This window comes from Limulus polyphemus, unplaced genomic scaffold, assembly GCF_000517525.1.
Source record: "Limulus polyphemus unplaced genomic scaffold, Limulus_polyphemus-2.1.2 Scaffold1099, whole genome shotgun sequence".
Lineage (NCBI taxonomy): Eukaryota > Metazoa > Arthropoda > Merostomata > Xiphosura > Limulidae > Limulus > Limulus polyphemus.
The window spans coordinates 166,730-190,483 of record NW_013666709.1 but is presented as its reverse complement, the minus strand read 5'-3'; the positions used below and the strand labels follow the sequence as shown (position 1 = coordinate 190,483).

Sequence of the window (23,754 nt, the reverse complement as noted above, 5' to 3'; positions counted from 1 at the left end):
ACACGTGGTGGGCAGAGCACAGATAGCCCATTGTGTAGCTTTGTGCTTAATCACAAACAAACAAACTGATGAGCCTTGATATTATTGGTAGTGTTGTAGCGTGTTCTTTCTGTAGGTGGATACTTTCTAAATATTCTGTGAAAATAATGCAAAGTCTAGTCACGTAATGATAAAACAAGAGAGAATCCTCAGTAGCCACAGCACTTGAAATTCTTTTCGGCAAGGTTAGAGTAAATTAATCTATGATACCTTTTTTTTTCTTTTTTATATTTTTTTGCGCCAGCAATACCAAGCGTGGGACACGCGTATACCCATTCGATCATATTACTCATTAGGATTTTTACCAGCATACTCTCAAATTGAAATTATTTTAGGCAGGAATAGAGTAAATTAATATATGAGACCTTGGGCATGGTCAAATGCATCAATCGAAAGAGTTTGACCTCCTGAGTCCAAAAACTGTAATTAGATCTTAAATCGGTCAAGAGATGACGGAGCTATGAGCTTGTTTCTTTGTATGGAATTAAGCACAAAGCTACACAATGGGCTATCCGTGCTCTGCCCACCACGAGTATCGAAACTCGGTTTTTAGTGTTGTAAGTCTGCAGACATACCGCTGTGGCACTGGGGGGCAGCTATGGGCTAAAAGTTTGTACTTGAAAAAAACCAAAAAACTCATAGTCATTTCTATGAGCTGCTATGCCACAGCTAAAAAATGGTTAATTTCTTCCTTAATGTTTGCTACTGGCTATTTTCACTTGTACGCAGTTGTAGGGTTAAGTCCACAAATAAAGTGTTCCCTTTCAATAGGAATTTACTCGCTACTGATACTACGACTAATGTATAAATATACTTACTTGTACATTTTCATGGCTAATCGATCGAGTATCTAATTTTTCGCAATAAGTAACACTGATCTGAATACTTCGGCCCGGCATGGCCAGGTGGTTAGGGCGCTCGACTCGCAATCTGAGGGTCGCGGGTTCGAATTCCTGTCCCACCAAACATACTCGCCCTTTCAGCCGTGGGGGCGTTATAATGTGACAGTCAATCCCACTATTCGTTGATAAAAGAGTAGCCCAAGAGTAGGCGGTGGGTGGTGATGACTAGCTGCCTTCCCTTTAGTCTTACACTGCTAAATTAGGGACGGCTAGCGCAAATAGCCCTCGTGTAGCTTTGCGCGAAATTGAAAAACAAACAAACAAAAACTGAATACATCACTAACATCTTAATGACTGAATGTGCTAAAAATGAAATTAAATACTTCACTGAAAGATTGCCACTACTAACTAAAATGCTTCATTGATTCTCGTATTTATAATTTAGCCTTGTTTCTAGATAGTTCATAAAACCTCTCGCTCATTCAATATTCACAAACACTCTAGGTATTCTAGAAATGTGTTTATGAACTTGCCTGATCTTTTCCCCCCCTTGTCAATTTTTGTTCTATTTGGTTCATTGCTCTTGCTATATCTGAAACAAATCTCCAATCTTATTCTCATTTTGATTTTATATATCACATCTTTACAATCCTATCCCCTAACTCAGTGGTTCCCAAACTTTTTCGACTGCGGACCACTTTGGTGGGACGAATGACCCGCGGACTATATACCGGTCCTACCCCACCTAGCAGTTCTCTTCTGTCTTATGATCTTTCGTATGAGCATCAGTGACTTGCATTTTGGACCAGCCCATAAACCACAAGTGGGTCCAGACCACACTTTGAGAACCACTGCCCTATTTTACGTGTTTATAATAGTAGAAATACATATACTTTTAGATCCTACACATTTCTGTTGCAAAGTTTGCTGAACATTTTCCTAGTTCTTCTTCAGCTATCATCTCACATATTTCAGGATTTCTACTGTCTTCAAACATGTTCTTCCTCTTCCATACCCACCTATTTCTTTTATTGTTTCGCATTACCTTTACAATTACTTTCAAACAATGTTTTGGCTAACTTTTTCTTTCCATCTTCAATCTGCTCAAAATACAGCACATATTTTTGAATCGTATTGATCGCTACAGCGGTTTTTCCAAGTTCAATCTATTGTCATCATTGTAAAAACACAAAAAAGAGAAAGAAAACATACCAAAGCCAACTAAAAAGCTCGATAAAAATATTTCTAGTCTCGAACTGATTTTGAATTAAAATAGGAAATAATGTGGACTATATACAATAACTCGAAGTGACTAGTAACTTTCCAGTAATTATTTGGTATACTATTCAGATATTTACTACAATTTTTTTTGATGTATTATATCCTATTTTGTTGAAAAAAAACAACAACAACAACTTTAAACTGATTTAAACTGAGCGATAATAAAGTTCATTACACTTCTGTCGTGAGATTTTGAAAAAGTATATAATAGCAAGATATATTTCTACGTCTGGTGGGGCAGATTAATACATGTTAATAATGTACATATCCGCGTTTAATCATGTACACTTTAGGAACTGTTCTATCTGAAGCGTAATTCCTGCAATATACTTGACATTTCTCTACATGGAGGTAAGAGTTATACTCCTGATCTTCACACAGGGCCATCACCCATATATTCACAGAATTACGATGATCAGGTATCACATGCTCTCTATCCCCCCTCCTTCATACCCACACACAGGTAACGTTTGAGGTTTTGCACACAGATAAATTTGAATAAGCTTTAATATTAGTCATGAAACTACAGTAACTACAGAAACTTTTTTTACCCTAACATTAAAGTCAATTTCATTCTTAAATTTTTTTAGCCAAAGCTTTGTTTGTTTGTTGTTAAACATAAAGCTATACAATGTGCTTTGCCTACCGCCGGTATCGAAACCGATTATTAGCGTCAGACTTACTGCTGAGCCACTGGGAAGTGCTTAAAACAAAACAAAGACTAACAAATGAGTTCTTCCTGGTAATAATGCTTTGAATGATGTATACTATAAGTTTCCCTTATAAAATTATAAATTTTATACGAAAATAGTAGGCGCCGTCTAGCGGAAGTATGTTTTACTGTATTGCACGTGTGTTTCAGTATTAAGGTAGATAGGATTAGGAGTATAACTTATACTTTTTATAGGACTTAAGTTGTTTGATATTTCTGTAAATCATACAATTAAAAGTTTAAATGGTAATTTAACGAAACGTTCCCATTGGAAGAGTTCTTCTTCTAGAAATGTCTTTAAAGAAAAAGAAACAAAAGTGTGAATCACCAACTATGGATGAAAATATAATCAGTACAGTCACAGGAGAGAGATCACAATTATTAGAAAGTCCAGCTGAGGTAAGGTGAAAAATAAATAAAAAGTTAAACTTAAAAACTTAACTTTGATTTTCATAATCTATATTCCTTGCTACATCATAATATTACTAATAATTAATCTAGTTTTTTCCTAGACCTATACCCTTTGTTTGAAAGAAAGCAACAAAAATTTAAACTTTAAAGAAACCTAGCTCTACTACCACTTCTAGAACTACAAGAAATCAGTAATAGTTGCACGAGTTACAACTTACAGTGGTCAATGTTTGATACATCATTGAAATTTGAACTATAATGTATTCATATGATGAAGCAATTCAAATTTCATCCAGAATTATAAAGGTTGTAGTGCTGCAATGGCCAAATACAAAATAAATATATAAAATTGTAAGTAATAATGTGCCAGTTTAAGCTGCTCTATTTAATTTTGGTCTTATAATGTTGAGTAAAGCAAAAATGAAAATGTTTTGAGCACTTAACCAGATGCATTATTACATGCATCTTGAAAAGAGTAAAGGAAAACTTTCTATACTATTTGGATAAGCACTGTTTTTTTTAAAAACCTTCTTTAACTTAAATATTTTGGGATGTAGAGAATTGCCATCTGAAATTTATAGTTTTTTTCAGAAAATGTTATGATATTATTTCTGGATATATCCTAAATGTTCTTTAATGTGTATTTCAACTTTCTAAGAAGTTTTATACATGTTGAAAACTTGAATTTTGAAGTAGATACATTAATGTAAATTACCCTGATAACATATTCATAAATGATACAGACATATAAACCTGTATCACAATGGGTGAATGTGATTCAAACATTTTCTTTGAAGAAACCAAATAATCACTAATCTTTTTTTCTTATAAAACAATAATGAAAGTAGGCACTTGTTTAATCATTCTTATTATTCATCTTATTCATTGATGTTTTATTATAATATGAAATAAACAAAGGAGAGAAAAAATTTCTTGTTATTGTACAAATATTTGAATGCCTGAAGTCCATGTGTTCAAACCTGGGCCACTAAAGTTCTAAACTCTGTTTGGACTCTATGGTTATCTCCCTCATTTCTTACTCTATTAAATTTACAAAGGAGCCATTGGATAGCCATTGCAGTTTGCTTAAGTTGATGATAAAGTATTATTTGCCAATAATTAATAAATGAATCGTATGCATGACCATAGCAGTTGTTGCTCGTGCAGTTTGATAATATAAATAGCATCTCAGCCACTACTGTGTCTATTGTATCCCATCCAGCCTAATGAGCCCTGTTCTTGTGAGTGAATACGAGGTAAGGGTATAGCATGTGTACATAATATATATAAACCACCTTATAGTAGTGCATGGTGTAAACTTTATGAAACATCATAGTGTTTAAAATCTTTTTTATAAAGAATTGGCTGAAGAAGTTAAAAAATAAAAATCAACAAATGTGCATATTCTTTATGTGAAACAAAAACTACCTAAGGGTCAATATTGTGTGACCATTGTGATCATTTTTATTTACCTTGCAGTGGAACAAAATGGTAAGTATACATAATTCATCTGGTGGAAATGATATGTCAAAATGAAGCTCAATTTTATATTTGCAGAACCTCAAAGATTCACAGTGGCAGATCCAAGGTATTTCTGAAGGGGGAGGGGTATAGTGTGTGTATATATATATAATAACTACACTTCTCCAATTTAATCTAATTCATACCATAACAGTTGTTGTTCATGCAGTTTAGTAATATAAATAGCATCTCAACCATTACTGTGTTAGCCGTATTCCAGCTGACCTGATAAGCTCTTGTATTAGGTACAACACATCATCATCATTAGATATAGTAGATATGGTGTTCTTGACATATTGTTATACATTCTTCTTTACTTTCATTCTTTAAGTCTTTATAGTAGAACAAAAAAAAATATTGTCACAATCATCAGGTTACGTATACAATATATAACATAATCTAACAGGTAGTAAATAGAATATCAGAGATGGTTGAATTTATCTAGAATGAACAATTGCCTTATTCAAATGAGATGGTTAGGCTAAGAAAATATTTTTTTGTTAATATTTAAATACATTAATCAGTATACTGGTTCAAACTTTGTTGAATTATTTCTTATATAAAAAAGTATCAGTGTAACCTGTGTTTAGAATTTTTACAAAGTTTCCTTTAGAGTTGATTGGTCTAGCTTATTTCACAGTTTTATACCTTCAAACCTGATAATGTATTTCTTTATCAGTTGTTACCTGTGGTAGATAATGCTGTTACTCCTCTTGTTCTGTAATTATGCTTTTTGTAATCAATATTAACTTCCAATCAAAGCAAGTTACTTACATAGATCAGAGTTTAAAATAAATATCTAGTAATTAGTGTAGTTAATTAAGTTCAAACTATATTACTTACAATTGTTAAAATGCATTGTTTCATCACTGGGTACATGTGCTGTTAACAATATTTTGGGCCATATGTAAATAGTGGATTATATAGTGTGTGGTATTTTGTCGTGGAAATCATGTAATATTCTACTCTGTTCAAGCTTTATTGTGTCATCTAAGTTTAGTGTCATTAATTATTTGATTAGTGGAACTGCAAGACTGAATCCATCAAAACCAATGTTATTAATTATTTAGCACGAGCTTCTTGAGATAAACCAATTCATACTTATAAACTGTGACATATTCAAAGTGTCATAGTACATTATATACTTTTTACCTATTAAGGGCCTAATAAACCAATACTGTGAAAAGAATGTATACAGAAATGTTTTCAAGTAAAGAATGAATTTGACCTATGAAATCTTTATTAACTGTATTCTGGTTCTGTGTCATATGAAGCACTTTGAAAATGTGATCATACTATCCATCATGCTCCTATAAGGTGTCGAAAGCAATAGAACTTGGAGATTAATCAGTTTATTTGATTGCCTATGAGATTTGATTACATTGATTAATAATTGATTAATGTAACAAAAATAATCAACTGATTGAAGTTAGTGTTTCTGATTATTTCTGTTTTTTATTATTCCAAGTAATCAAAATATTGCCATTATGATTTCTTGTTATTATTTTTAGGTAATTCAAGGTTATTCAGCTTAATCAGTTAGTGCCATAATTCACAAAAAATAATCAACTACTCAAAATTATTGTTTTTGATTATTCTTATTCCAACTATTCAAGTCTTGTGAGAATAATTGATTGAGTGTAATTGATCAGTGAGCCTGATGACTTATTGAATATAAAATTTCATTAATTACTCAACTCTAGTGAGCAATAACTGTTTTTTTTTGTAATTTTTTGGTTTTGACAGGAAAGAGATGCACGGGAAGCAACAGATTCTTTAAATATATTGATAACTGTGAACTGATTGAACCATCCTCATTGACACTGTCCCTTTTATACACCACTCTTTCTACCACTATTTTTTTTTTTTTCTAGAAATGAGGGGAGATTGTTACCTCAACATTTCTTATCTTTGCAACTACAGTAATATTAGTGAGTATTCAAATGGCATACTCACTTTTATCAATAAAAAGTTTGGATAAGGAAACCATTCTGTTGTCATGTTTGCTGATAATTGATCCTATGCTCCCTGAATCCAGCTCTGATTCATAAAGTATATCTATAGGGGCAGAGTAAATGTCCTAATAAATATGTCACCTTGAAGTTATCTTGAACTCATTTGCATACTAATCAATGACTAAAAAAAACCAGGAAAAAACCATATGTTTGGGTTTTTGATAATAATATGTTTATCATTTAGGATTTTATTATGAACTTCAGTTAAGCTGGGAGAATTTCTTACTGCCCCAGAAATATTAACTTGTGGATTGCATTAACATTGTGATTTGAATTGAGTTTATACCATTCACTGCCACTGGAGTCCAGATATTACATCATATTGAACGCTTTCATTTTTTTGAATATTACAACATTTATTCATTTTCTGTGTAAAATACATAGCAGGAGTTACTGGGCTTGATTGCAGTAATGTATTCTTGTTTAAACTTTATTTGGCTCATATGTTATTAGTAGAGCTTCTGGTTTTGGGTTTTAACTGATAAATGCCTATAAAATACCCTCAATACAAAAAAAAATGAAATGGCTGTTCAGCTTACTTTACATTGATGTTCCCACTTTCTCAAGTCATTATGCTTGCAAGAATTAACCATTTCCATATGGGCCTGTGTATAATTATGAATGTTTTTCATTATCTTAGATAACCTAACACATGTCTAATTTTTACGTATTAATTACTTTTATAACTATAAATAGAAAATATACTATGTTTTGTACCTGTTATTACTCCCATAAGAGAAATTAGTGTGCAGAGAATATAAGGTATATTAGTATACTTATTACAGTATTAAAAGTAAAAACTCCAAAAAATTGATTTTAAGCTGCATAAAACTAAAAATGAAAACCCCAAAAAACAGAAATTTTAAGATATCTAAATAAAACAGCTAAAGATAAGCACTGAAAAGCCCTAATTATTAGGGATCTTGTAACCAACAAAGTCATGGTTACAAAATCAGGCAATTTGGTGCATAAATAATTTATAAAAATATGTTTAAAAAAACCAATAGTATGGACACCATCAGTAATTTGAAGGTTAAAGTTGAGTAAAGGTGACAGGTGACAAATGTAACTTCATTGGTCTACGTATCTTGTGGAAAAAAGTTTAAATTTGGACAGAACTTTCCTTAAAAGAAAGATACTTTTAAAATTGTGCTGAATCACTTGAGCAGGATCGAATGGACTGGATGAAGTTTTACAAGATTTCTTGTACATTTTTGGCAGGAAAAGAAAGAACAGCAAATATGTTTATTGTTTTATGGTGGAGTGCTTGTTTGTTAGAGTCAAAATCATGTGTAACAATGTGAATTGGATTTTGTTGTCCCATAAAACTAAAAAAATAACAAAAAATGTACAAAGAAAACATTTTACTCATACCAGATACTACAGGTTTATTGAACAGTTCAGAATGCCAAAAATTGGAACTAAGAAAGGCAAGGAAGTCTTTAGAAATTTTTTGAGATGAAATATATATATATTCATATAAAAATCATATAAAAGGACCTTTATGTAGAATGTAAGAATGAGTTTTAAGAAAATATTTATATCATAAGCTGAGAAAAAAATTTACAAATTAGATACTTAATAGCCTAAGATTTATGTTAAAAATCTTGTTAACTGCAGGTGTTTTATTTCTCTCTTCACATTCTTCTTAATTTGTACATTGCTGATTTGAAATTTTAGAAAGTGATTTGTGGGAGAAAGAAGATATAAAATGCTATTTGTACATGCTTCTAATTTTGAATCTGCTGTGGAGAAATTAAGAGCAATGTGGGGAATAAAACATCTGCAGTTAATGGGATTTTTATCCAAATCTTAAGAATACTAGTTTCTAATACTTTGCCAGCTTTTGGCATTTAAACAGTAACTTTAAAAATAGACTTTGCTTTGCTACATGTGTTATGCACTCAAAGAAAAAAGAGAACTTCTGCCTATTAATATAAATGAATTAAGTTCAGTCAGTAGCTTCTTAAAAATCTCTAATTTATCATATTTTTCTTTGATGCTCTGGCTTCTTTTGATTTTTTATATGAAACATTTTTTGGCTAGATTATGGCACAGGATTCTGATACTACAATTTACACATTGAAATATTTTCTTAGTTTGGATCTTCTTTGTGTAATATTTAAAGAGTAGTTTATGAATTAGCCACTTTACTAAAAGAATTTGTAATATAATTTTATTTTATATTTAATAATATGTGTAAATAATGAACTGTTAATGATTTTTAAAAGTCACTGCTGTGGCATATTTTTGAAGTGGTTTTAGTATAAACTATTGTGAATGTTTGTTAAGACAAGTTGTGATGCAGTAGTACTTTCAGATTATTTCTTTTTATAGGTCTTACTTTGTGATTTCAATAATAATGATGATTCTGCTGAAGAAGCTGACATTAGGAAAATGGTAACAGAACAAAAAAAGAAAAAGAAAAAATCGGGAGGTTTTCAGTCCATGGGTGAGTACATATATGTTGTACTTTAGAAAATATAAAACAAACGTACAAAGAATGCTATGCATGGAGTAAATTATTCACATTTCAAGTGGTATTGTACAGAAGTAGTCACACAGTTATGGGCAGATGTATATATAGTGATTGACTATTGACTTTAAAAATCTATGCCCTCAGCCAAATTAACCCCTTACATCTCAGCTTTTTTTAAAAGTCAGTTCAGTAAAAGTCTGTTTTTTATTTCATGTTTCGATAGCCTATACTTAACTATTAATGAAACATATGTTTTTATGATCTGTTATCATATTTCTGCACAAAAATATACTCAATAAATGAATGCTACATATCTGGGTTTATGTATGGTATATATTATTTTAATGAAATTACAGTAAAGAATAGGAATGCTTTTCTCCAGTGTTTATAATCCTAATTCAGAATAAATCTGATAGTGGTAAGCACAAACAACATTTTCAATGCCATCTAGTGAGTACTGATTGTAATACATGATAACATGTGAATGAATTCAGGTAAATGATTAAAAACATTGCAAATTTCACCCAAATTAACTCAGGCAAATATTTTTTGAAACGTGGAGGGTACCTGAGTTATCTCATGCAAATCATCAGTTTCATAAAACAGGCTGCAATTGCTGAAACTATAAAACAAAATATATCAATAAAAGAAGGTAAAGATTGACCAACATTTAATTTCCACAATATTTTTAAACATTATTTTTGCTTAATGTTCAGGAATTCTATACAAAATATAATGTAATACAAAACTATTTGAAGGAGGAATGTTTTAATATGATCTGCATTGCTGATTTATCACTCCATATTGTTTACTGAGTGGGGGCCATTTCTGTCAGAACAGGTAGCCATCATGATTTCTTTACTTGCTGTGAAAATACTTCATATTTCAAATTGAAAAGAAATATTTTATTTTGATGTTTCAAATATAGTACACTTACCTCTGAAATACTGAAAATCTTTCCTTGCTGAATAGCTGTTATGCTGACCACAGTCATGTGACCAAAAGTTCTGAATGTCTTTGCACAATGCAGAGCATGTGTTCCTTCCCCATAATTCTCCATTCTCCCACTTTCCATGTGACATTTTTCTTTGCTCTCCCCCTATAATGTAGATTTTTCTTGTTGACAGACATGCTGATTGCTTTAAGTTAATGTCATTTCCGATCCTAATACTTCTACATACATCAGAAATTCTTCTACTTCTAGTGGGCAGGGAGATTGTCTACACTCATTATACAATAGATGTAGGCTGTCAGTATCTTGGGCAGGTTTCACAATCAGGTTGGTGCTGAAGTTGCAGAACACTTGCCATTTACTCATGGTTTTAAACAAGATTGATCTTTTGCTAAGACCTATTTGCCTTCAATGTTTGAAATGCAGGATTTGGCTGCCAGCCCTATTTCTGAAGAAGCTTCTGCTGGTTTTATTTCTCATTTCTCTTAAGTATATTCTATTTTAACATGTCCCTCAGAAGTTAAGGCGTGTCTTTACACTACAGCTTGTTGAATAGTAAAAGTAAATTCAACCTGGAAACTTCCTAAGAGGGTGGTTTTGGACATATCTTTTTGAGACAATTTCAGAACAAGTTTCTGTTTGTTAATTTATAAAATTTTAAGTGAAATACAGCATCCTCAAGTCTCCATATTAGCTAGTACTAAGGTCTACACGATGAGAGTAAATTCAATATATATCAATAAAGCCACATTCTCAGCATCATTAATTAAGCAATTGCCAATCTTCTATGCTTTTGCTATCATCTTTTGATGTTTAGCTTTCAATTGGGATACGAACGATTTCACCTGCGAATCGATAGGGAAGGTCGAAGCATCACGATAGTCAACAGTAGGATGAACAGACAGGAACACTTTGAAAGTAGCTACAGGCATAATATTGTACTTGGCTTGCTGAACAATATCTACAAAGGTGGTTCTAAACGGTTCCTGAATATCTCTCCATGTTATTTGGAAACTTCCATGCTTCTTGTGCTTGGCTTTTAAGCTTGTGATGCACTGATGGATTTTAGTCACCTCACTACTTCAAATCACATTTCGTAGCCCCAATGATAAAGGTGTGTGGGATTAGGTAGTTTGTCTTTTTCTTCAACAAAAATGTCCCCCATTGGCTCGTGAGGGGCCTGTTCAATATTGAACCAATTTCTATTAAACCTGAGGGTGATAATATTATGTTAGAAAATTTGGTTCTTGAATCTTTATTTACTCCACTTTCTCTTGATATTTGGGTTGCTTCTGATGTTTTTATAAACCATCAAAATCTTAATAAACTTCACATTCTTTGTGTTCTTAATGAATGTGGTTTTTCACTGAGTCTTCTTCTATTACTTATTTTTACTTCTCAAGTTCTTGACTCTCAGATTGGTTATTTTGGGGGAGGGGGTATTCTTTTTGATCTGTTACTTCAACTTATTAGCAGTCTTCTGCCCTGTGTACTATGGTTTATCTTCTGTTTAATCATTTGCTATAAGCTATTTTAGTCTTCATTAACTGCAAGTCTTAGAAACATACTAACAGGAACTGATTATGGATTCAGCATCTGGTTTCAATTGTAGTTGTCATCTCTTGGAGACGACCATCAAGTACTTTTTGTCCTCCTACCTTGCCTTCCTGGTCTACTTCTCAATCAATGCACATTACTTCTACTCATTCCTTTAAACTTTTTCAGGTGGCCATACACAGATGCACTCTTTGGTTCTGAATGATTCCTATATCTGGACTGTTGTGTGGTCATCTTTTATCATTAGTTCATCTGTGGAATCCTCTGGGTTTGACAGATCCTTCAGTCTGGTCTTTACTTGCATTTTTATCATTCTCCTCCTTTTCTGTCTTTTCCATTCATTCCTGTTTACTTGCAATTTCGTGAGTAGAAAGTCTAAGGTCTGTTTCATAAAGGGGCAATTTAAATTGTTTATTACAGTTCTGTCAGTTTTTATTCCAAACTTTTTCTATCTCAAAAACAAACAATACAGGATATTATAGACCTGGAAGAACCTCATTTCAAGTCTGAAATATGTGGTTGTTATAGAAATTTCTTTATCATGGCCATTGGATGATGAAGGTGGATATACAAGATGCTTATTTTCAAAATCCTATTTGTCCATCATCACATCATTTTCTTCCTTTCTTGCCATCAGTGGGTGGTTTATTTCAATGCTTCCATTCAGCTTGACTTTGGCTCTATATTTTTTTTCCGTCCAGTAGTCAAAGCATTTGGAGGTCTTCTTTATTGCCTTATTATTTCCAGGTGTTATTCTGTAGGTGGCCTGGATAATTGTTCTTGTCTGTGACGTGTCTGATCATGATGCAAAATCAAAATATGTCCCAGATATTGTGATATATATATGTGTATCTTGTTGACTCCACTGGGAGTTCCCATGATAGTATGAAATACTATAAAAACTTGTATAGTTATAAATTCTTCTGAGCATAACAGGTGTCAGACATGAAAATGAAAAGAGGTTATGACTTGTGTCTTTGTAACTGCTAAGGTGAGTTTTGTTTTTTGTAGGTTCCAATTTTTATCTCCCATAGTTTCCACTATGAGTATAAAACTTGTCATCAGTATCAGGTATTAGTAGAATTTATTCATTGTGATGTTACCTGTACATCTCTTGCTCTACCACACAGTAGTGTTTGATTGACCCTGACCTAATTTTAATGAAAGTTGATATAAATGTCACCTAGACTACTGCTATATCTGTCATATTTCAGCCAGTCTGATGAGCCCTAGTAATGGGCAGAAGGCCTTGTTGAAACTGGGAATTGCAGATGTAGTGTGGCTGACACATTATAACATATTTTTCTTTTCTTTCCCTCATAAGTTCTTATGATTTTTTTTAAAAGTGAATTGGATAAAATGATATTGCAATAGAAATAGTAACATCATCACAATTAATAAAACATCAACTGAATGGTCAAACTTAAAAGGTGGCATTTAATAATTCCTCTTCAGCACTGTCAAACAAGTGGGTTTTCATGCCTTTTTATCTTGTTGAATGATTTTCTTTTAAGTTTTTGTACTGTATTTGATGATAGTGTGCTTGTCAGTATTGTGTATTGTGATGCAGAAAGTATGAAAACAAATTAAAAAATGGTAAGAAAAATTCTGTAGTGGCAGGAGGGTTTGTAAGAAAGTATAATTTTTCTGCTGGTGTCAATAGTGAGGTCCTTCAGGGGTCTATTTTGTGACCTTTGTTTTTCATTGAGCAATAAGTCCACATATGGTTTTTATACTCTATTTTGAGAGTATTAGTGTATTCCAAAAGGACTTACCAAATGGAATAAACTTTGGAAAATGTGTTGCAGTACAGAGGTGTGTTAAGTGATGTCCTTGTGGTGTAGTATTTTGGAGAGGAATATGTGTTGTGGATAAGAGGATTACATGTGTTTACTAAGGTATGGAATCTCCATTAGTGTGTTTGATGTTGTGAAAAACACTAATGGAGTAAGAAGCATGTAGTATCCTTCTATAAACTTATGTTAAGACTCCTTATTGTAAACTGTTTTGAACCCTTTGTTATAGGAAGAACATTGATTTGTTGGAAATGACATGAGAGCTTCAGGACATTCAGGAATGTGACAGGCTAGAGTAGGGGGAAGGGGCCTGTGGTCACCTGCGATTATAAGGCAACTATGAATTTTACAGCCTAATTACACATAACTTCATAAAAGTTATATTAGTTTTAATAATGGATTTCCCATAATTCAGCTACACAGATCTAGAAAATAATATTAATTTTATATAATTTAATATTAAAATGTACAAGTCTGTTGTACACAGAAAATCAGATTAGTTACGAAGTTATTTGTACACAAGATATGTCTCTGCATTGATGTCAGTTTGACTAAGATTCTGACAAGTCACAGTGCAAGGTGAAGTTCATGTGAAGAATAAAAATACTTATGTTCATCATATAACATGCATAACCTATAGAACCTCTGAAATGCATATCCAAAGTTTTTTAAATATCTAAGTGTATTATATCTTGTGTTTACTCCTACCATGAACTGTCACCAAATCAGCAAAGGAAGAATGACACTTTGTAAAAGGTTGTGGCTTGTGCACTTTGACCTCCATTTGTGCACATGGTGTTAAAGATAAATATTACTTTAATTTAAAATCAGACTGACACCCACTTTCACATGTATTCAAATCTTTGTTGTCTGTGTCCATTCCTGACTTGTACATTGTGGTTATTAATATTATTATAAGTAGCTTTCAGACTTGTACCTTGTGGTTATTAATGGTATTATAAGTAACTTTCAGACTTATACCTGGTAGTTATTAATGATATTATAAGTAACTTTCAGACTTGTACCTTGTAGTTATTAATGGTATAAGTAACTTTCTAATTTTTACCTTTGTAATTGGCACAAGCTTTTTAGTTGTTTTTTAATTGTATTTGGAAGTAAGTGTAATTTGATTTTTGATACATCTGTATAATGATGCTAAAGCTGTTCCTACAGTTAAATAAAAGAGACTTCAAATAACTTTCATACAGGTACACTTGCTAAAAAACTTAATTATGATTTCTTTTTATATTTGTATTATTTGATACAAGCTGAGGTACCCATCCTTTTTCCGGGTTATGAACTTAAACAAATATGGGGGTGGATGCTATGATAAATAACACAAAAATCCTAACTTTCACACAATTTATTTATAACATAACATATTATTACAGCATTCATTATTACCTCACCAAAAGTTTTGTCTAAGCTTTAAGAGCTCAATATGTATATACTTAAAACATGTTATATGCTGTGCAATGATCAGGGTGACTTTGTAGAAAGAGGTAGTGGCCAAAGAAGAAGTGGTAGGGGTGCTTTCTGTTACCCGTTTTTAACACCTACCTCTTAATATCCTTTCATAATGTTTCGTGTTATTAATTAATTGAGGGTCTTTGGCTGCAGAAGTGTGTTATGGGCTGAAGTTGAAAGGTCATGGGACAAAGTAGGAAGTAGGTATAACTCAAGAAACAGCTTTTCATAACAGCCTTATGATGGCAGTTGGAGAAGAAACTTCATTTGCGTTTATGTATTATTGCAACAGTGGTGGCACCTTTTTATTCATTGTATTGCTTCATAGAGAGTGCTAGTGAACTCTGAGATATATAAGATGTTTGTGTGTGTATGTTGTTTTGTGGAAGATTTCGTATGTAAAGCGTTTTTGTTTTTAGTGTAAAGAAGAAGTGGCACCATCTGTGAATATAGTTAATGTTAACTTTTTCATCAAAGATAGTAAATACTCAATAATAGGAATAATGGGGATGTAGAGGGGTTGTGAATCCTCATTAACACACTCCTTGTTCCAAACTATCATCCCACAAAGTTTGGTTAAGATTGGCCCAGCAACCTAGGAGTAGTTAGATAATGAATAAACAAACAGATACACAGATTCTTGTGTTTTAGTTTTATATATATATATATATAGAATATAATATTATTGTTTCGTTTTTTTAATGTCTAGGTTTTAGCTTCCCCATATACAAAGGAATATTGAAAAAAGGTTACAACATTCCTACACCTATCCAAAGAAAGGTTAGTAGAGAATGAAATAATCCTTAATTTTTATGTACGTATCTCATAATATAAAAAAATACGTACTCAGTTCTTTTAAAAATGTAATACATAATAAAATTTCAAAACTATCATTAATAATGATTTTTTTTTATTAGAATTAAAGTTCAAATTGACTAATTTTAGGCAGATAGATAAACAGACAAATAAAGAGATGTATGTTGGTTTAAATAAAACATTTTTTGTTTCCATTATTTTGTTAACTATAGTCTTTTCTGGAATATTGCAGACTATACCCCTGATTATGGAAGGGAAGGATGTGGTTGCTATGGCTCGTACTGGGAGTGGTAAAACTGCAGCTTTCTTATTGCCATTGTTTGAAAGACTGAAAACTCACAATGCTCAGACTGGGGCACGAGCTTTGTTATTTTCTCCTACTCGTGAACTGGCTCTTCAAACAATGAACTTCACTAGAGAGGTAAATTAAACAAAAAAATCTGAATTTTAGATATTCTCACAAAAACACAGTAGCTGGAAGTTTAAATTCTACATTTGGCTTTGACTTGTGAGTATTTAAGAAAAATATTAAAACAATTACAATTAAAAAAAAATGTGCTTGTTACAATATATTGCTGATTCTAACATTTTCAGCTTGGAGGTTAAATAGATTGAAAACTACTATAAATTTTGGAGATGAGGACCTAGTTGGAGCCCTAAGTTTAGAAATAGCTGTGTCCAACATTTTAGCTGTAATATTAAGCCTAACTCTTGTCACTTCTACTTATATCTCTGATGTCAAGTCAATGTTCTCACTCTAAGAATCTCATCCTCAAAGTGACAGTGCTTCTACTCAGAACTTCTCTGCTATTTGTTTGCACAAGCTTAGAATGAGGCTTATTGACATTCAACTTTCTGAATTGTCATTCAGTTTTTAGTTTATTCTTTTACATGATCACTGTATTATTTTAGAATAATAAGATATATTAAGAATATGGTACAGCATAGAAACTACAGATCAGCAGCTCCTCAGGGTGCTCTTGCAGCTTGTTGTAACCCCTTGGACTTCTGCTGATTTCCTTGGAGGACCAGTTCCCCTTCCCAACATGTTTTGGAGCAGATTCTTTGTTTTGTGCATTTGTGATCTCCTCTGTTTTGACAAAACTAGAGTACTGTAGGTGTTTTCATCCAGTCTGTCTTTTAGTTCCAGTTCATTTCTCTCCTCTCTCAAATTCTGTTCTCTCTCCTGGACTGTGAAGCTATTAGCATCATGAAGAAGAGAGCTGTGAAAATAGTGATAAGATGCTACTTTTTTTATTCTTTTGTTGTAATTCCACAGTCAACAAAGTCTAATATCATACTATCAGTTTTTTCAACTTTCAAAACTCATTCTTTGTTTAAAGTTGAAAGATTTGTTTCTTTAAAGTTGGTGTGGATAATGCTGATGGACAACCCAGTTGTTTATCTTCATTATTCAGTTCATCTCTATGTGTACTTCTGTTTAGCACGAGAACAGTCCTTTATATCTTTTACAAAGTTTTAGGAATTGTGCTACTTGGATTTATACAGGAGGTTGAGTACATTATATTAAAACAATTCTAATATTTAAATCAGGAAGCCATGTGAAAACTACAATATAAAGTTGTGATGGAATGAAATTTATCAGAATTACATTTTGACATTGTTTGACATTTTGCTGAAAATGTTGGAGAAAGCTATTTCAACATAATGAAGAAAGTATCTGTTTGAACATCTTCATTTCCTTTCAGAAAATTTTAGCTTTAGTTTAGAAAATCGATAAAAATTCCATACTTTGTAATAACACTAATTCAGATGGTTTACTGGAATGAAAACAGATGTATTTTTTTTTGAGTAACATTTTTAAGGTGTCTCTTAAAATGGGTACAATTGTCTCAGTTAGGGAGGTTCACTGGACTTAAAACAGCCATAATTCTGGGAGGTGACAGTATAGAAGATCAATTTGCAGCAGTTCATGAGAATCCTGATATTATCATAGCAACACCTGGGCGTTTTCTTCATGTGGTGATGGAGATGGACTTGAAGCTTTCTTCAGTAGAATATGTTGTGTTTGATGAAGCAGACAGGTAAACACTAACATTTATAGCTTTTAATTCAAATTAATATATTTATCAACATTGTTTTGAACCAGATGTTTAATTTTAAATGATTCATTGTTTTAAAATCATCTGAAGTACTACATAATTATAATTATCTCAAACATTGTTTTTAGGAGTTCATTTTTAAAAGCTAACAGTTCTAAAAAATATAGAATAGTTAAATAACTGTAAAGAGAAAAAAAAAGGCAGTTCATCAAAAATATTCTTTATACCATTAAAAATTAGAAGAGGAATACATGTTAATTTGCTTATATTCTGACAGTAGCTCCTCTCTTGCAGTTTAACAATTTTAAAATTATTTTCTGATAGTGTTCTACAAGTTGTGTATTTTGTGCTAGCTCATGTTTCTAAATGTGCCATGAGTATTGTTCTCTACTGCTTGCTTGAGAAAATATTTAAAACATAACTCTGATTGATTTTTATTTAAATATTTTAGCTTTCTTAAGATAAGTTTTATAACATAACTCTGATTAATTGAATCTTATTTAAATATTTTAGCTTACTTGAGATAAGATTTTAAACATAATTCTGGCTAATTGGTTCTTCTTTATGTATTGTAGTTTGTTTAAGAGAAGATTTAAAACATAATTCTGATTGATTCTTATTTGAATATTGTAGCTTGTTTGAGATGGGATTTCAAGAGCAACTTCAAGAAGTTCTTTATCGCCTTCCAGACCATCGTCAGACACTCCTGTTTTCTGCCACTTTACCACGGCTTCTGGTGGACTTTGCCAAAGCAGGACTAAATGAACCTATTTTGATTCGTTTGGATGTTGATTCCAAACTAAGTGAAAATTTGAAGGTGAGAGTGATTAATCATGATTTAAGATTTTTGTCAATTTAATATCAATTTTTGAGGTCATGTTATTTAAAAACACTAAATGTTGTATAATACAACATTTTCATGGTACATTACAAAAAATAGTTATTCCTACAAGATGATAAAGTATAGGAAATAAGGCAAAAAGTTACTATGATAATTGTGGTTAACAACCAAATTAAGATAGTAAGCTAGTTAACATAAACCACATAAAAGGCTCTATAAAATCTGATAATAGCCACATAAAAACTAGTGTTATTTTTTTAAACATAGCTGTGTATAAATTAGTGGAATTAACCACTGATATTTTTTTAGTTTTAATAAAAATAAATCTTTTTTTTTGTTTGCCATTATTTATATATATATGATCAGTAATTACAACTTTATATCTACACCAGATAAGTATATTATTAAAAAATAGGCTAGATTAGACAATATTTCTCTTGTGTTTCTCAGCTATAATTATATTTTACTATCTCTCTTATTATTTTTCTTGTGTTTCTCAACAAAACATGTGCTTTATAATTTCTTGTAGACAGTATTCCCCTTGTGTTTCTCAGCTGAAAGTGTGTTTTGTAATCTCTTGCAGACGCAATTTCTTTCATGTCGTTCAGATGATAAACTGGCTGTGCTTCTATACCTATTAAAGTATGTTGTTAAACCAGAAGAGCTGACAGTGGTGTTTGCTGCTACAAGACACCATGTTGAGTACTTAAATATGGTAAATAGCAAAATTTCTGTTACTCAGTTTTTCTGTGCTACATCATGAAAAGTACCTAAATATGGTAAATATCAAGTTTTTTCATTAGTTCTTCTGTATTACATCTAATTCAGTACCAAACATGGGAAAATGCTTTCTTTCATTTATAATCTTTTTTTTTTATATCATTGCTACAGTACTAAATCATGGAAGGTTATGTGCTTTTGTTTGTTTTCTGTATTATGCATTTTATTTAAACATAAGTATTATGCTTTGTTTTACTTAGTTCTGCAGTACTACATCATCAAATATACCTAAACCATAGGAGCTAGTATGTTTTACACAAGTTATAACACCTAAACATACTAAGCAACAATTTTTCATTTAATTATTTCTTTCTATTATACCACACAATTATTAGTAAGCTTACTTCCTTCGTATTTACATCATGTTAAGTACCTAAGAATGAGAATCATAGTATCAGACTTTCATTCTTTATTTGGCCACATTAATTTTTGTTACCTTTGATGAAGCTAAACAAAATTCATAATTGAAATTTTTGCACATTTTTATTTTATTGTTATTTTCTGTTCGTGTGAGGCTTTTCTTGTTTATATACGTGCCACACCTAAAAGGGAGATGGATAGTTAACTTTTTCTTCTTATATATGCAGTTATCACATCTTAAATAGTCAATTAATAATCACAGAAGCAAGAATCAAATAATATAAATATTTTATTCACAGACTAGCATGTGTATGATTCACTTTTTAATAATTGTGAACTTGACCTTTCTCCTTGATTTCATAATAATACAACATCAGAGGCTTTGTCCCTTGTGTAGCTTAATGATTAAAACTAGAAGGCACATGCATTAAGTAATGATACATTTGTGTGTACCTTTGCACATACTGCCAGTGAGTTTGAGTAATGTATTTTTCCATTGCCAATTTCATTACCAAAAATTTTTTTTAAGCATTGCTCCAGGAAAGCCACTGTTTCATATTCTTGTGGAAATGAAGTTAGCAAAACTAAACCACATTTTTTGAGATTATTATGAAAAAATCTTATTAGCTTTTTATCCTAACCTCTTAAAAGCTAACTTTCTAATTAAATTTAAATACAACATAATGTGTTTTACTAAAGAAAATTTGTGCATTTCTTCTGTTTTTTGTGAGCCAATGTTTTATTTCATTTACATTTTAGGAATATAGAGAGTAAAGCTTAAACTCTAGACACTGGTTTGTTTTTATTTCTAAATGGTTTTGTGAACGGTGCCTGATTAGTGTAAAAGTAAAGTTCTTATGTTTGATTTTCAAATTCTAACTCAAGCATTAATGAAAGTTCAGCTACAGTATGTGTACAGTTTGAATTTTTCCTAAAATTATTTTTAGCACATTCAAATCTTATATGAGTAGTAGTAGAGAACTTTATCTAAGTGATAAGTTTGTATTTTATATAAATCTGAAGCTTTTATATTTCATGTTCAGGTTCTAACTCAAACAGGCATCAGCTGCACATATGTGTATAGTAGTCTGGATCTTGTTGCTCGAAAGATAAATGTGGCAAAGTTTAAAGCCCGCAAAACCAGTGTACTGATTGTAACAGATGTAGCAGCTCGTGGAATTGACATCCCTATGTTAGACAATGTCATCAATTATAATTTTCCTGGAAAACCTAAACTTTTTGTTCACCGTGTTGGTAAGATGAAGGTTTTTTATATAATTTGATTTCTGTTTGTATATTTTGTTATCTTTGTTTTAAGTAGGTTTGTTAATGGGATGGTAGAAATTTTTATTTTATTTAGAGTATGCTTCTCGGTTGTATTTTTGTTGCTTTATTTCAGGTTCTGTTATATGGAGCCCTTTGTTTTAATAAGTGATCAGTTTTCCTAGTCATGCATTTCTATGATTTTTCTTTTTAATGGATTTGTACCTAAATTTTTTATAACTAGATTTTAGTTCTGAGCATTCAAGTTGTAAACTTATAAATTAGATTTTATGACATAACCTCTTAATTGTATAAAAAATATCAGATGATGTTAAACTATTTTTCTAGCTGTGTACAGATTGATAACTTAAAGCAAACTTTGTTTTTTGTCCAAGAGTTTTTGTTCATCTTTCCAGTATTTAATAGATCTTTTCTTACAACATATGAATTGAATTTATTAATTTAATAACCAAAAAATACAATATGTTGTGTATGTGATAGAAATAACTTAAAATGCACACTTAGTTTTAAAAAAAATACATAAGAACTATTTAAACTTATTTAACAGTTTTATTCAGAAAATAGTTACTTTTAGCTTAATAACAAAAAAAAAGGTGTTTTAAAACAAAACTAAGCTTTTAGTTTCTTTACTTTATTGTTTATCATCACTTTTATATATGATAGCTTGTAACAGTTGGTGGGTTAGGGCTCTTTGTCTTACTTTCAAGTTTATGAAAAACATATTGCATGGTTTTTCAAAGATCTGTGATTTATCAGTCTTGATCCATGTTCTCTCATAAGGAAATAACACATTAGCATTCAAAATGCTTCTTAGTATTCTTCAATTCGTAGAGTTCTTTTGGTCTATTTATGTAATATGTAGTATAGGTATGCCAGTTTTTCTATAAAAAACAGAGAAAGCATTGTGTAATAATACACATAGTTGGTGTGTCATTTAAGTATGGAACCAACTTAGTGGTTCATGATTGTGTCAGGCCAGAGAAACATGAGAATCACTATCTATTTATTTTGTTACTATTAAAACTTTTAATTAATGCTTTCTAATTCCAATGTAAACAGTTCATCTGGCCTTACCTATATAAAAAGGCTTAACAGTGGAAAAAATTGCAAGAGATCATAAGATAAAGGTCTGATCACTGGTTAAGTATCAGATTTTCGATATGGTACCTGACCTCCTTTCACAGATATTACTATTCTTGTTTGGTGCTCCCCTCTATATAAAAAAAATTTTCACATGTCAAAAGCCTTGAGCTTCCACATACCCCACGATCAACATGGGAGAAGGAAGATAATTTAACTTTGAACACCTCAGATGTTGGCTGTTCAACAGCCGTCATAGTATATACTGACTGTCGAATTGTTCTCACCTAAAATCCTGCCAGTATTTTGTTCATTCGATCAACATGGTTCAACTGTATCTCACACGTGATCCATCATGCAACAATCCCCCACCAATAGGAGTGTGACACACTCTCCTGATGCATGTGACTCCCTCTATTCAATTCTATCGACTTATCACTTCTTGTTTGGCAGTGCTCTTGTCAAGACTTTTTTCATTGTGCTCTTTAGTTGTGTTTCTTTTTAAACCTAGAAAATTTTTTGAAATCTTTTTTAACATTGATTGAACTATTTTGTAATTTATTTCAAATTTCTCATTTTTCAAATTTTGTTTGGGACAAAGAGGAACTTGACATCCAATTTCCTCCACCTGATTTTGCTGTATCTTCCTTTGCCCCTACTGTGGAATCAGCTATGCCTAATACAGCTTTCTTGGACATGATTTCTCATGTGTGTTCTGTTTTATCAATTTCCCAGATTTCTTATTATCCTCTTCCTTTCCTGTTACATGATACATCCCCCCACTACTCTCAGTATTTTGTTTCCTCCTTCTCCACATATTAGGGTACATTTTGTATCTCAGATGCATGAAGGAGCTAGTGTGCCTTGCCCTCCACAGGCTTTGGATCAGTTTGCTTTAGCTCACCATCAGATTGAATTTCTGTTTCTTGATTCATAACAGTTGCAATCACTTTTGCCCTTGTGTGTGAGGTGACTCTGATCACCCTGTTTGTTTATCCCATGCCCAGTTTTCCCACCTTTGTGTTAACCTATCAACTCTCCTATGGTACTTGTCCATTATCCACCTCCTTTCTGAGGCTCTCCACTGAGATTCTGAGGGTTTTCTGAGGGATACCTGTTCCTTGCTTACCTCTGCATTGGCATGTTTGTCTTATTTGACTCTTTCCTTACACAAGTGGTTCCTTTGTTGTTGGGGCCTTCTGGGAAGAGACACTATATTGTCCCAACTTTGTTTACCACCTACTTATTTTTGGGGCTTACATACGGTCCTTCTTCTCCAACAGTCTGTTTCCTGAGACTTGAGAATCTCGTGTGGAACCTGTGAGACAGCAATCAACCCTTTCAAATTTGGTTGATCGTTTTTCTTATTCCAAGCCTAGACAACTCCCTATTACTGTTTTCTTCCCACTCCCTTCCAGCTTTTACCAGTTTCTACCTCTAGGGGTTCCTCCACTCACC

At 31.9% G+C, this 23,754-nt stretch overlaps 1 protein-coding gene across 1 annotated transcript in view; it reads left to right on the top strand.

Moving 5' to 3' along the window:
• Window positions 1–2,984: 2,984 nt before the first annotated feature.
• LOC106462124 (ATP-dependent RNA helicase DDX54-like) overlaps window positions 2,985–23,754 on the top strand; it is a 41,778-nt gene continuing 21,008 nt past the window's right edge. The window contains exons 1-8 of the mRNA XM_022389267.1: window positions 2,985–3,273; window positions 9,159–9,273; window positions 15,782–15,852; window positions 16,121–16,309; window positions 17,746–17,933; window positions 18,585–18,768; window positions 19,376–19,507; window positions 20,976–21,186. Of these exons, the coding sequence (XP_022244975.1) occupies window positions 3,166–3,273; window positions 9,159–9,273; window positions 15,782–15,852; window positions 16,121–16,309; window positions 17,746–17,933; window positions 18,585–18,768; window positions 19,376–19,507; window positions 20,976–21,186 (1,198 nt within the window). The 5' untranslated portion in view covers window positions 2,985–3,165. The remainder of the gene's footprint in view (window positions 3,274–9,158; window positions 9,274–15,781; window positions 15,853–16,120; window positions 16,310–17,745; window positions 17,934–18,584; window positions 18,769–19,375; window positions 19,508–20,975; window positions 21,187–23,754) is intronic.